Here is a 14,588-nt window from a genome sequence, read left to right on the forward strand (position 1 = left end):
TTCCTCCAAACCGAATTTCCTGCCTTTCATTTCTTTACGTTCTCCTGTCTACGCTTTAACTTTTCTTGTATACTACGTTTTCGCTTGGCTTTTTGCTTTGCGGCGCTCAACGCTGCTGAGTGACTGAGCAAAGTGTTGCCGCTCTTAGTCATTCTCGCTCGCGAAGATTTCATGGTCTATCTTCTCAGTTACATTTTTTTTTTTGCTTGCTGACTATCTGGCTGCCAAACTGCTCTCATTACTATTTGTTTATTTTCAAAATCTTATTAATATTGTATTTTTGGCGCTTCATCTGTGCGGTAATTGAGTATAACTTTGGTCGAAGCGAAGTGGTGATAAAATAAATTTAATTTCCAACTTTTATAAGCATTATTAAATTGTTCTGCTTAGTTCATTTAAAAATTCCTTAATATTCAGTTGGCATTTCCAGTTTTCGATTTTTAATTGGAATAAAGCGTTCTCTACTGACCTTCGTTTATTTATTATAAGTGGGTTTTTTTATGCCTTTCGTGTGTGTTGTCATATCCGTACGCCCACAAGAAGTCAATCTCTATCAGAGTTGGCGACAAAATGTAGTGCGTTTAACTTCCGAAAAACACAAGCGAGTGGCAAAGGATTTCTTCTATGCTTCTCCGCTACAAAGAAGCTCAGTGAAGTGTATTGATTTTGCATAAAATATGGTGGAAAACATAATTTCTTTTTTTCTATTTCTTTTATGTAGAATAATGTGTGTGAAATACTAAAAAAGAACGAAAAATTACTCTTTGCAAAATATAATTAACAATTCAAGATCGCCTAGTCAGGTTGGTGTTATTAAAGAAAACACAATCGGAAAATAAAGAAAACCATTCCCTTCAATATTACTGCACAACACAAAAAAATACAAAGTTCTGACAATGGATTCGGCGTAGGAAAACATGCGACGAATAAGATTTTTGGGTACATATTAATCCTATAACTCGTCAATAGAAGGGCCTTTCTTGTCCCTAGTTTATAAAAGGGCAAAAAATACACATACATAAAACACGGGTATAACAGGTTAGAATGTTTTACAATAATATTTGCCATGAAATACTCTTTATAAGTCTATTAACACACCAAAACTCAAAATTCATTTCAAATGTCAGGGAGCCTGACCTGAATCATTTCGGAGCCTGAGTTATGAGTTTATCGTTCAAAACGTTTCTATTATATTAGTCCATCCCCATGATGCCCCTCGCGACGGATTGAAGCCTAAATCGGATGCTTTATACAGTTAGTTGTCCACAAAATATCAGGAATGCGATATTTTGACCAGTTTCGGCTATTTGTCTTTTGCTTATTTTATGCTTATTATTTTTTTATAAAAGTCTAGCTGGTTTTACAATAAAAAACAATTAAATTCAGATTTCAAACTTTGTACAAAAATTATAAAAATACCTCAAATTTTCAGCAAAATTTCAATCCTTTTAATCAGATCTATAGAAAATTTTAATATGAATACCCTCTGAAGTAAGATAACTGTTTACCCAGAAGAGAAGGATAAAATTATGCCCTGGAACAAAATAATATATCAAATTGGTGTAGGTGTTCAGTAGTATGCAGTTTTGTAGTCATTAAATTCTAGTCTGATGATGTGCAAGTTTCAAGTTGGTAAAAAATCCCGTTGATTGAGAATTTTTTTGGTTGATTATACTTCTGTATAACCCACTTCCGATCGAAACCGGAAGTCGTTAATACAACGAAAAGATAGAGTATCCCCGACCTCGTAATTCATATTTTTTCGATTTCCAATAAAAACATTTTCACTTATTTAAGAAGTCCTGGACGAATTGAAGTTCAAAGGTTGAAAAAGGCATTTCTGGGAATAAAGTTTCGAAAAAAGTTAGATATTTTTATGCTCATAATTCGAATATATGTAGTAAAAACACGTATGTCTAATGAAAAAAAATTTAATTCTCGTCAGTTTAACCCACTTCCGGTCGAAACCGAAAATCTGTTATATCACCAACGGAGAGAGCATCCCTGATTTGATAAGTATTTGCGTTTTTCAATAAAAAAAAAAAAAAACATTTCCCTCCATTTTCAAGTGGGTGGACAAAACTGCTCACAATGAAATGGGAAGTCTATTAAGCCATGTCTGTCTATACGCCCGTACGTCCATCTATCCGTCCGTCCGTGTACACGCTTACTCGAGAAAAAATTTAAATATGTCAACGAACTTAGGTAAGGGCACTGCTTTGCCTTTATCCAGGTTGGTAAAATGGATACAATCGACCTATAACCAGGCCCATCTCCCATATAACGGTATTGTGTTGAAAGTAGGAATGTGAAGTAAAATGTTGACTTAAAATAAGATAGTTATACAATGTTCGCTCTGTAGTCACTTTACCAATCCACACCAAACTCGGTGCGGACATTACTTTGAGCAGGGGTGGCGAACCAAAGCACGCGTGCCATTGATGGCATGGAGCAAAATACTTGGGCAACGGTATTAATTGAGGACCCAATTCCTCAATTACTAATACATAGTAGTTACTACATAATCGAAACAGTTTCGTCAGAAGTGCCAAAAATACAGACATTCGATTGTTGAGTTCCAGTGCATCATTCTTCAACATGCTTTGTGTGAAAGACGTAGTTTCGCTTCCGTTGTAATATAATGGGCTGCAAAGTTTATGGTTTTTAAGGATATGTGCCAGCAATTATTGAATCTGAACGCAAAGTTTCAAGGCGCTAATAAAACTGTTATAATTAAAATAAATCTCATTCGCGCTTTTGAAAGTTTGTGGTAAAGATATTGTTTCCAAAAATTACAAATGTTTCCAAACTTAAAGTATTTAAAATCCGATTTGGACTTACATGAAAAAGCAGTCGGAGAAATAGGCGCCGAAGGATTTTCTGTGGTAATAAACTCTGTCTTCGAAAAATTTTCAAAGAGGTTTTCTAAATTTAAGGAGTTATGGGAAACACCCATCTATCCTGATGTGTGAATTCACTTAAAAAACCGAACTTGTCTAAATTTGATTGGTTGGATATAGAGGAATTTGAAATGCTGCTGATTGAGTTCCAGTGTAATTCAATATGGACTAAAAACTTTGTCGAAAAAGGAAAGAGGTTGGAATCAATCGAATTAGAAATACCATCAGTCAATTTGTCCAAAAATGCTAATACCAAAATTTTAGAAACTTGAATTCAATTCCACACATAGTAATTAGCTGTCTGCGAAAACTGGTGTTTGCTATCTTGACAATGTTTTCACAGAGACCTTTAATAGACGCATTATTCGTTCTTTAAAAAAAAATCCGATTTATGTGTCAATTAATGTCTCCAAGAACGGCGATAAGTCATGATTTCTTGTTGGCACGTCATGGCTATATTGAATATTTCTGTGAAATCAATGCCACGTACTATATGTATAAAGGACCCGTTGAAAAATTTTGAAATCAGACAAGAAAACGTCCACCTCCCAAAAAAAAAATTAGACTAAGGGAAATTTTTAGAAAATGGGTGTGGCGCCGTCCACTTACGCCTGCATATCTGTATCTCGGTAACCGGTTTATCAGTTCTACAAAACTCGGTACAGTTATTAACCTTGTATGTTAAAATTTTTAAGATAAGATTAAAGTCTACGACTACTTACCATATGTGTATTTCCAAACTGGCGCACAGTGCTTCGACTATATGGAGGCCGATGGAAATAATAGTACACCTGCACCGATTTCACTGAAACTTGACATGTGCTCTAGTTTTACTTAGAAATAGAGAATTGTGAAATTTTGTAAAGATGGAATAATTGCCACGCCTTCTACTCTTGTGGGCGGAAAAGTTTAAGACTTACAACAGTACGACAGTATACAACACTTTGTGAACTCCCTATTAATGTGAATATTTTATGAAATGTATTCAAACTGTAACAGGGAACATTTAAAAAAATAACAAATGTTTTGTAAATTTTTTCATTTGTATTAAAAGCCTTTCTTTTACGAAAAAATCAAGCTACTAAGAATAAGTAAAAGAATGGTGAATAGGGAAATGAAAATGAGAAGTACATGACGTATGCGTAACATTTTCCGACATTTTGATTTTTTTTTTTAATATTTTCATAATCTATAGCTTTTTTTAAATTCGTCCGCCATATCTGCCGTTTTGAATTCCGAAAATTTAATATGATATTCGTAATCAATGACCTGGAGCTAATTGTATAGATTTTTAAACTTCTCTTATGTACACCCCGCTTCACTTGAATAAGTACACATATTTTTCTCAAAATCCAAGCTTGTACCTGGACTTGTGGGCATCAGGGGAGTTTCTTGTTGATCTCATTTGGAAGATTAATTCATTTCGAAGAAAAGTCTGGAAAATGAAGAAAATACATCACTTACTTTGGGTTTTATTCCACTTTTTATTAAACTATTCTAAAATTGTGCTTATTATTTTGATTCACTTGAATAGGCACCTTATATGTTTAGCAAAGTTATTAAAATTTCGCTTAAAACCTTTTTAAGAATTAAAATGCAAAAAATGCATAAATGGAGGTCTTCACAGATCCAGGACTTTGCAGGCGATCAGTTGGAAATAAAAGTGAAGGAAACGCAAATATTTTTGACAGCTGAAGCCGGCTCACAGCATTGCATGAAAATAGGCTGAAATGCAGCCAGAACACAAAAGCTAGACGTCTCTTTTACGACGTCAGCATCTTATTGTCAAGATAGTGGACCAAATGACACCACAAGGGAAGTATGGATTACTCTATACATACATTTGTGTTCAGAAAATGTCCGAAAAGACAAATTTTATTATACAGCCTTAAGAATTATGACTGGAATGTTTTGCAACTCACATGCCTGAAAGGACAACTAGAAAATGGTGGGCTTATCTGGCGAAATGCTTAAGTTTGATGACTGCAATGAATTCAATTTTTCAAAAGACGGACGTTGTTTGTTTCCCCTCCATGATCAAGAAGAGAGTATGGCGGTTTGAACTGCGATTTTGTAGTCCAGAGCGGTTGTGAAAGTGAAATTCGTATTATGAGCAATGCAAACGTGTCGAAATTTTCGTTGAGTATGGAGTTTTCTGTCGAACAGAATTTTGCTTTCGATGGTGTAGCGAAATGTTAGAAAATTTAAAAAAATGTATGATTTTGCATTTGTTTTCTTACTTTTTAGCGGCTAGACACTAATTTTAAAAAATTTTTATTAATTTTATGCAGTTCTAACGTTGTGAATACTAAACACAAGCTCGGAACGCTGGTTTTACGTGTGAAAGAAAATCTCAATACTCAGTTGGCACGATCTCTGAGAACAAAATCATAGAGCTGTTTATAGTTTTATTATATTTTATATAGATAGGATCACAAAATTTCTTAAATATGTATGTCAAAATATATTCGAAAGGCTACACTTAAACTCTCTTAAACGTTTTCTGCTCCTGGCCAGTTTTCTAAGCTCTCAACGTCTGACGAATCGTTCAATCAGAACTCCGTTGTGCTAATTTTACCGCGTTTTTATAAACTCGCTATCTTTTTTATTTCATTTTAATTTGCACAAATTTACATAAATATGTAAAGCAGACTATTTAGTTTGCTCGATTTGTAAACAAAGCTTGTCAGCGGCGAAAAATATACTATTGTGAACAACCTCATCGAATGAGCGCCAAAATACGAAATAAAAAATTCGTTCGATCAGCACTTTCGACCATAGTCGAAAATGGAATGCAACTCATAATAGGGGCCAATATTTCAATTTTCGAAAATTACGAATAATTCATGCAAAAACAAGTATTAAGGACATTTTTTTAACATTTGTCGCATATTTTCGCACCTTGTTATTGAATATGCTAGCGAAATTCGCACTACAGGAGGAGTAAAAACGAGGATGGCGAAGCAAAGTCGTAATTTTCTCAGAGCTTGTCCTATTCACACTACCACTTTTCTATTTAATTGAACATTCTTCAATATGAGATCAAAAAGAAACTTTTCCGATGGCCAAAAAATCCAGATATAAGTTCAGATTTGAGGAAAAATGTTTACCTATTCAAGTGAAGCGGAGTGTATGTACTATGTATGTTAAAAACTTTTAAACTTTCCACTCAGATTTGTTTCATTCTTCATATATGTATGTACATAACACATTCATATTTCAACTTATGCATAACCAACATTTTCCAGCATACTTATCTGTATTTTCTCTTTTATATGTCTTTTTCCATGCACGCTTATCTTTAATGTTTATCCGCTTCTCCGAAACATTTACGCAACTCAGTATTTCTGAATCCATCCGACTTTGATTATCTACTTACAAAAGGCAATAACAGCGCGCCAATTGATCGTAGTTCGATTTTATTGAAATTCGATCCATTACTCGGTGTGCCAGTACCTGCAAATCAAATCCAACAACTACCAGCAAAACAATCGCCACAAATATTCCAATTGCTGGGCAATAATCTAGCCAATCTAGGTCCTACAATCGAAGAGGACGAACACTCATCATCGGCGTCCTTATCATCGAATAGCAATAATCAATCCTTTGTTGTTGAGGCAGAAAATAAGCGTATATCGCTCGGTCTTAACCTACTGAACGAAAGCTGTGCCAACGCGAAGCAAACTTTTACTAAAGTTTCAACTGAAAAACAGCCAATTAAGGAACAGAAGCAACAACAGCAGCAAGTAGTAAATTCAAAGGTGAATTATCTAATTTGAAGTTCGCATTATTTACTTTGATAATTTATTATTTCTTTATTTGACAGAAGCATGCCAGTATGAGTGTCGACGTGATTAAGGATATGAATATCGATAACGATTGCAACAAATCATTTGAAAATTCAAAGTAAGCAAATGTTGATTTTGTTTTGTTTTGTTTGTTTTAGATATGAAACGAAAAGCAAGTCTTAAGTTCAGTCAGTTTTTTCGTTGGTATCGATAACACGGTGTACAAAATTAAGAAAACTCGCGAACCTTTTAAGTAGTTTACAAAACTGTTTAGAAACTTTCTACACGCCTGAAATTTTCAACTTATTCCGAAAGAAGCCATTTTAGTATGACTTCTCGGGCTAAACAATTTTGTGAATGAGTCGTTTGTTAGGCAATTTTAAGTGTAAATATGGACTTAAAAAGAATGTTTAGAATTGTTTATTAAAGCAGAAGCTTAGCAAGAATGGGAAATGTGAATTAAATCTCAAACTTACGCCCTTTTTTCCTTTGTAATATAAACACCTTTTACTAACGGTCAAATCTTGAAAAGAACACTAAACCCTATTGGTTAGAATCAAGGGAAAATGGTAATATTTTTTAGGTGGAGGCAATCCCTTTTCATAATTTTACAAAGAAAATGGCAAATATGGTTCAGGCATAATGAATTGAATATGTGCTTAATTAAGAATAAAATGTTAAAAAAAAAATCTGATAAAATGATAAAAACATAACATTGATTTAAATTTTAAACTAACAGTCAGTCGCAAGGGCCGCGTGAACGTGCCATTCGAGAGGTCCGAGTTCGAATCCTCCGGCAGCGGATTTTTTCCTAGTGTTTTCTTTTTTTAATTTAATTTTCTTTTCATGTTTGGTTTAAAAAAAAAAATGCATATGTTTTTTAATTTCATTTAATTTTTAGAAACTTTTTATTGACTCCTTTGATTTAATTTTCAGATTTTACTGTTTTAAGAATAAAAAACATTTTTTTTAATATCATTTAATTTTTAGATTATTAAAAAAAAAAATGTTTAAATTTAATTTAATTTTTAATAACTTATTTTTTTATCTTTCTCAATTGATTTTTTTTAATTTTTTGATTTTATTGTTTCAAAAAGAAACATTTGTTTAATGTAATTTCATTTAAAAACTTATTTTATAAATTTCTCCTTTTGTAATTGATATTAATTTTCTGGCTTTATTTATTTATTTATTTATTTATTTATTTATTTATTTGGTCTACAGAATATTTTCTTACAGACAAATGAGAATAGAACATTTAGATATTTAAGTATGTGTGGTATATTACAGAATTGACTAATTATACATAGTAATTTATAATAATAATAATAATAACATAAAATAGCAGGTTTGGTAGCTGGCGAGGCCCAGTCTTCATTGTACTTTTGTGTGCGGCGGGCGGAAAGACCTAGTTTCCGCTCCACGCTGCGGACAGCCTGTTGATCAAGGTCGGTAAGGCCGGGTTTCCGATCCATGTTCCCGAAGACATTACTTTGTATGTGTGGTAGGCGGAAAGCTCTGGTTTCCGCTCCGCGCTATGAACAAGCTGTTGATCATGGTCGGTAAGAACGAGTTTCCGATCCATGATCCCGAAGTCATTACTTTGATTGTGTGGCAGGCGGAAAGCTCTAGTTTCCAATCCGCACTGTGGACAAGCTGTTCAGCATGGTCGGAAAGAACGAGTTTCCGATCCATGTTCCCGAAGTCATTACTTTGAGTGTGTGGCAGGGGGAAAGCTCTAGTTTCCGCTCCGCGCTGTGGACAAGCTGTTGATCATGGTCGGAAATGCCGAGTTTCCGATCCATGCTCGTATTGTATTACGCGGTCCCGAAAATATACGAAGCCGATTACAATTGTACTAAGCAGTCATAGATATTGTGTAATTTATCGTTCCCGGTTAAAGATATTAATTTATTTAGTTACAAAAAAGCGAATACTTACTTCTCTTTTAATTTTTGGTTTTTGTTTTAATAACGCTAAGACCTCCTAGTTCGCGGATCTTTTAAATAAGTCTTTCGAAAGACAGAAAAGCGCTTTGAAGAAAGTTGACTGAATTGACAATTACCTAACGAGAGACTTTTTCTTTCGAAAGACAGTGGGGAGTTGAAAGGCAGTTGCCAGAATTGAACCGTAAAACTGCTTGACAAATATCTGAAGTAAAAAAGTGTTATTTCGGTTTTGTATAAACAAGTTGAGATTTTCAGGGTAACGAACAAAAGTTTATTTTCTCTGTTTCACTGTGCAATTGACCCCATAACTTTAGCATTAATATTTCACTATGAGCCTGCAGTTCTCAGTTGATAGCATATCGTCGTTTAAAGTGCAAAACCGCGTATCAACAAAATGCAAAACCGCGTATGTGAAGTTGTAGAAATTATTTTCTAGAGCGTAAAAACTCTCATATTTCAAAATGGTTCTCTTTTTTATAAAGCAATGCATCTCTGGCTAGTATATTTCAGTACGAATGGATAAGGATTGAGCCAAGAGCTTGGGTGAGCCAATTTTTGGCAGCCAATGTCAGTTACGCGGTTTTGCAGAATCACGATACGCGGTTTTGTACTTTAAATGACGATATGTATGTAGATAGCAGATTTTTATAGTTTATGCTGTTTGCACCACAACAAAAGTCTTCATTTTTAAACCGTTAGGGAAAAATTATTATTTACCAGTCGATAAAAATTTTGTTACTGTAGGCTTGAAGATTTCTTATTTTCTTCTGTAGTCATGCGTAGTTTGATAATTCATTCCCTGGCCATTTCGCTAAATAATATAAATAATATTCGTTGTCGCCTTTTTGGTTACTCCTTGAAAGCCCATTTCAACAATTCTTTATTTCTTTTGTTGTTACAACATAAAAATTCCCCCAAGTAGTTTTTGGCGAACGATGCTGGAATATATCTGAATTTTTCCGGTTATGTGTACCCGACTGCCGTGGGAACCACCATAAACACATCTCTGTGCGCGGTTGAATTTCTTTAATAGGGATAGTGTACACATATAGCACATTTATTAAAAAAAAAGATCTAGTATAACTATTCACTCATTAAAACCATTTTAGTCATTATTAAGTTGTTTATATTTCATTTATGCCACAGCTCACAAACCGATGAGAAACAAATTAATTACAAGATGGATGAACTCGAGAAAAAAATTAAAAATGAAGTGTAAGTGCGTTTTTATGATAAATGTAATAAATTCAAGCTCAATTTAAGCACTAGCGCCACACAATTTCTTGTTATGCTAATTAGTGTAGGTGTATCTTAAGTGTTTGCAAATATGTTGGATAAAATGTTTTCGTTGCTAAAAAAAATATATATATCTTGCTTTATAAGGCATGTTCGACCTTGCTATTTTTTATACATAAATACATTTTTTCGTCAAACTTAAGTCCAAAATTTCATTAATATGCATTTCCTAACATAGACTCAAAACGGAAGATATCGAAAAGAAACTAAAAGAAGCTGAGCAACGGGAGGAGGCGTTAATCAAGCGGATAACAGAAAAAGACAAAACAATAACAAAAATGACGTAAGTGCTTAATATGCTAGCGCCCACTCGCAATTTTTCTCTTCATACAATTATGCCATATTCGTAGTTTTACGAAATGTTTATTTCCGTTATGCATATATGCATGTATAGGTATGTATGCAAAAAGTCAAATTTTGTATCTTTTTTTTTATGTAGCGGTGTTATTGAAGCATACGAAAAAGCGATTGCTGAGCTAATCGCCGAGAAAGAGCAATTAATACAAAGCTACGAGAAACAACTGGCGGAGGTGAAGGCGGATCGCGACTCAAATTATCAGCATCTCACATCTCTCGAAACGACATTTGCCGATCTGCATGTGTAAGAATACAAAGCACATAGTAGTTTTATTTTATTTTTTACTGATTACTGACCTCTATGTAATCCTTTTTTCAACATTTTCAAACAGTAAATATGGCAAAAGCAAGGAGATGACACTACAGCTGAAGTCAAACGAAGAAGCTTTGGTGGCAGAAAAGCGACAAATACAGGAAAATTTGCGATTACAAGGGCAGCGTTATGACAAAATGAAGAATCATGCGATGCAACAGTTGGAAATGTAAGTACACTTGCTTCCATTTTTTTTTTTTACTTATACAAATATGAATGTAATAACTCTAACCGCATCGATTGTTATTAAACAGTGCCAACAAAAAGCTTGAATCGCTTACCAAGGAGCACAATATCGAAACGACAAAACTGAAAGCATTGCTCAAAAAAAGAGGAAATATCACGAGCCTCAATCAACGAGCAGCTGCAACAGAAGTCGCGAGAAAATGCGGAGTTGGTTAAGATATGTGATGAACTAATTAATGGACAAGGAAGTTAAGTGGTTTGAACGCAAGGCGCCCCCCCATCAAAATATAGACGTCAGCACAGCGACCTATCCACAGTTCTGTCGCATAGTTTTTGTTGACGTGCATATATGTATGTACATGTGTACTCTCGCTCGATGTACTATGTGTTTATTGTAATTGTAATGTAAGGCCAAAGAGCGAGCGAAATGGGGCATAGCATTGCATTACATTACAATTAACTGTTAGTTAACGTTATTTAAGTTGCCTGATTAGCATGCAATGACGGTGGTGACATATGCATATATGTATGTATGCACGCGTGCGTGCTTTCAACCCACTCGTTGCGCTTAGGAAATGCATTCATTCAGTTCGCAGTCATTCACAAACGTCTGTGTGATTAATTTAAGAAATTGCTCTCATTTTAAATATAAACTATAGTTATTATAATTTTTTTCACTCATTACTCTCCAACGCTTACATTCACATCTAATTTTCTTCTTTTTTACTTCTTTGCTACATATATAGTAATTGTTAAGTAATTTTTTGTATGAAAATGGAAAAGGAATATGTAAGCAAATGCATTTTAAAACAACTGCAGATAACTTCAATCAGAAAACAATATACATATATACAGACATTTAATCATAAATATTACCTCGGTACATAGTAAACATACGTGGAAGGAGGCATATAAAAAAATAAAATGATTATATGTTAGTTATTGTATGTAATGTAATGTAGTTGTAACTGTATACGCTCTTTACAATTTGCTTAGGTATGCTGTGAATCTACTAATATGAATTTCTCTCTTCAAAGAAAACTAACTGTAAAATCTCTTTAAATCGTAATTTGCTTATTAAAATCAAAATGTTAAGAATTAATTTATACTGAACTGTATTAATACGTAGGCAGTTAAATCGCTTTTAGTTTTCTACATCCACCAACCGAGACTAAAATAGCAAATAATTGAAAAATAAAATCGAAATAATTTAAAAGTAATTGGCATTTTATAAATGCGCTTATAATTATTTTATTCACTTTTTTGGATGCCAAACACATTTTGCTCGAATAAAACTTGGCATATAAAAGCCGAAAATAATGGATTTAGAATTCATACAAAAGTATGGATCCTTGTTCGTAACCGCATGCTGCCGCATAAGTGCAGAGAAACGTTATCTTTTATTTCTAAACTATAATTTATGGAAGTGTTCGAATCTAGGGCCTAAATCGGAATTTTACCCAAATGAACATTTACATCAGTTATAGCTAAAAATAATACAATAGGCCTTTGGTTTGCAGTAAATATCGCAGTAATGCATTCACGAGCAAGGGATTATAAGAGCGCTGGCATTGTATTGAAGCAATATTCTAGATTTTTTTAAATGTGTTCATCGAATAATAATAATACTCTGCACAATTTGCAAGCTCTGCTATAAGTAATGCCCCACATGGAGGGATTTGGTACGTGCATTGCATGCAGCTAATTTGATTTGCGCACAATTACTTTTTGCTGCTGTATGCTCGTATTCTCAAACATTACAATTACAAACAGTAACTCATTATATACACGCTATGTAGTCGAATGATTTTTCAGCCTTTATTTTAAAAGCTATTTTGTGGAATGTTTCGCTTTCAATTTTATCTAAGAAAAATGAAAGCAGTGTCATAGCAGCGAACATTTCCTGGTAGCGGTGGTATTAAATTAAAACTTTACTACAAACATGCTTTCTTGTTTATACTCGGTGCTAACTCTGCATCCATCGTAGGTTCGAGCATTGGAATTTATAATCTGTATACTATGGATCAGTACTAGCGCCGAATGTGCATGAAAATTCATAAAAGTAGGCACTCGACCTACAAATCGCCAGTCAAACACATAAATATCGTGGTTATCAATGCAAAAGGCATATTTCGTTAGTTTGCTTCCGTGATGTATGTACTACCATAGAAAAATTCAAATCCCAATCTTAAAAATTACGGGATTTATGGTTAATAGCGCGTATTTTCATTGATTATGATATGTTCTGCATGTATTATATCTGCAACAAAACAGAACGGATTGATTGATGCAATGCCGCGCTGCTATTTTTGTTTAACTTGTTAAGTTGACGTTATTTCTTAGTTGCTATATTTAATAGAAAATATTTCTTTTTACCTTTCGTTGCAATTGTTGATTACAAAATATCTATTCTCAAACGTATGTATAATTTTAAGATCAATGCTAAAATTTAAAAATATCTTCCAAATACATAATTTACAACGCATAAACAAGAAAAATTTAATCCTTTATAAAGTTATCTTAATAAAAAAATTAACTACTTTATTACTCTCGAAACTTGCACACACGCACACACAGCAGGTAAAATTCAACATTAAATCGTTTTTCTACACTTGTACTTACTTACATATAATTGAGCTGAGAACGAATCGTATCTACCTTTCTATAATGCAATTCGTTGCAATTTATATAAAGTAATAAATACAAGTGGAATTCGTTCTTGGCATTGCATAAATGGCCCTTTTCGTTAACTCATCTCATGCTGTAGTATTAAAATATGTAGAAATAAGATACGTAATGAATGCGTTGCTTATAAATAATCAAAGAATATCGCATCCATTTGCCTCGAAACCAAAATAATTAAACTTCACTCAAAATTCTGATTCTGGCAAAATTAGTGCAAAAGAAAATTAAGAATCAAAAACAAATATTTTTTTAAGAAACTAACCTTTATAAGTAACTAAATACATATGCATTCGTTCACAACTGCATACAACCATACACACCTACATAAATACGTATAATTCAATACAAAACAAACTCTTCTATAAGATTTTGCATCAATCCACTTATGTTACTTATGGAATGTTTTTGGGTTGATGGCTGTGAGGTGCAGAGTCTATTTATTCTCTTGGCAATCGTACGGGGTGAAGAAGTGTAGCAGATGAAGGGAAAATGACTTGTATTTAAGTATTAAATAATGAAGAAAAAATACAATATACATACATATAACTGAATTGCACATTGTAGTTGATCTAAGAGTGACATACATACATAAGTTTAAAGAGAAGTTGATTTAACCCTGAATGATATTATAAATCATAAAGAAAATATAATATTAATAAATACTTATATACAATGGAATATATATGTACTGGGACCTTTTTTATAACAATACAGACATTTGAAAGGTGGGTTAGTATGTTTAAAGTCCTTAAGACTAATTGTCTTTTTATAAGATGACTTTTCACACTGCAAGTTTTTACCTGGAATATTTTTCTCGAAATGTATTTTCATTTTCCATTCCTCCGCGCTATACACCAGCACAGCCATGGTGAGTGGCTTATAGAGTATGATTTGTGTACGCAGCGTCTGTTAATCAGTAGGTGCGGCTGCAAGCGGGTGTCTCGAGCACGCGGCTCGCTATATAAACGTGTACGCTGGTTTTGGGACCCGCTACGTAAAAACAGGCTCCAATGAAAAAGAGACACAAAGCCTTGGATTAGAACCGCCCTTTTGATGACGACCAAGGCAAAGTTTAAAGGACTACGATTTGAGGGCATACACCTGGAATGTCCGG

The 14,588-nt window shown here is 33.6% G+C and overlaps 1 protein-coding gene across 1 annotated transcript in view; it reads left to right on the plus strand.

The window, feature by feature from the left end:
* Nucleotides 1–13,271, plus strand: part of LOC118751123 (transforming acidic coiled-coil-containing protein 3-like) — a 25,181-nt gene extending 11,910 nt beyond the window's left edge. The window contains 8 exon segments of the mRNA XM_036485893.1: nt 6,243–6,661; nt 6,727–6,806; nt 9,784–9,852; nt 10,112–10,216; nt 10,373–10,534; nt 10,623–10,772; nt 10,858–10,927; nt 10,929–13,271. Of these exon segments, the coding sequence (XP_036341786.1) occupies nt 6,243–6,661; nt 6,727–6,806; nt 9,784–9,852; nt 10,112–10,216; nt 10,373–10,534; nt 10,623–10,772; nt 10,858–10,927; nt 10,929–11,042 (1,169 nt within the window). The 3' untranslated portion in view covers nt 11,043–13,271.
* The last annotated feature ends 1,317 nt before the right edge of the window (nt 13,272–14,588 follow it).

This window comes from Rhagoletis pomonella, unplaced genomic scaffold (genome assembly GCF_013731165.1).
Source record: "Rhagoletis pomonella isolate Grant_MI unplaced genomic scaffold, Rhpom_1.0 Rhpom_scaffold_00545, whole genome shotgun sequence".
Taxonomy (NCBI): domain Eukaryota; kingdom Metazoa; phylum Arthropoda; class Insecta; order Diptera; family Tephritidae; genus Rhagoletis; species Rhagoletis pomonella.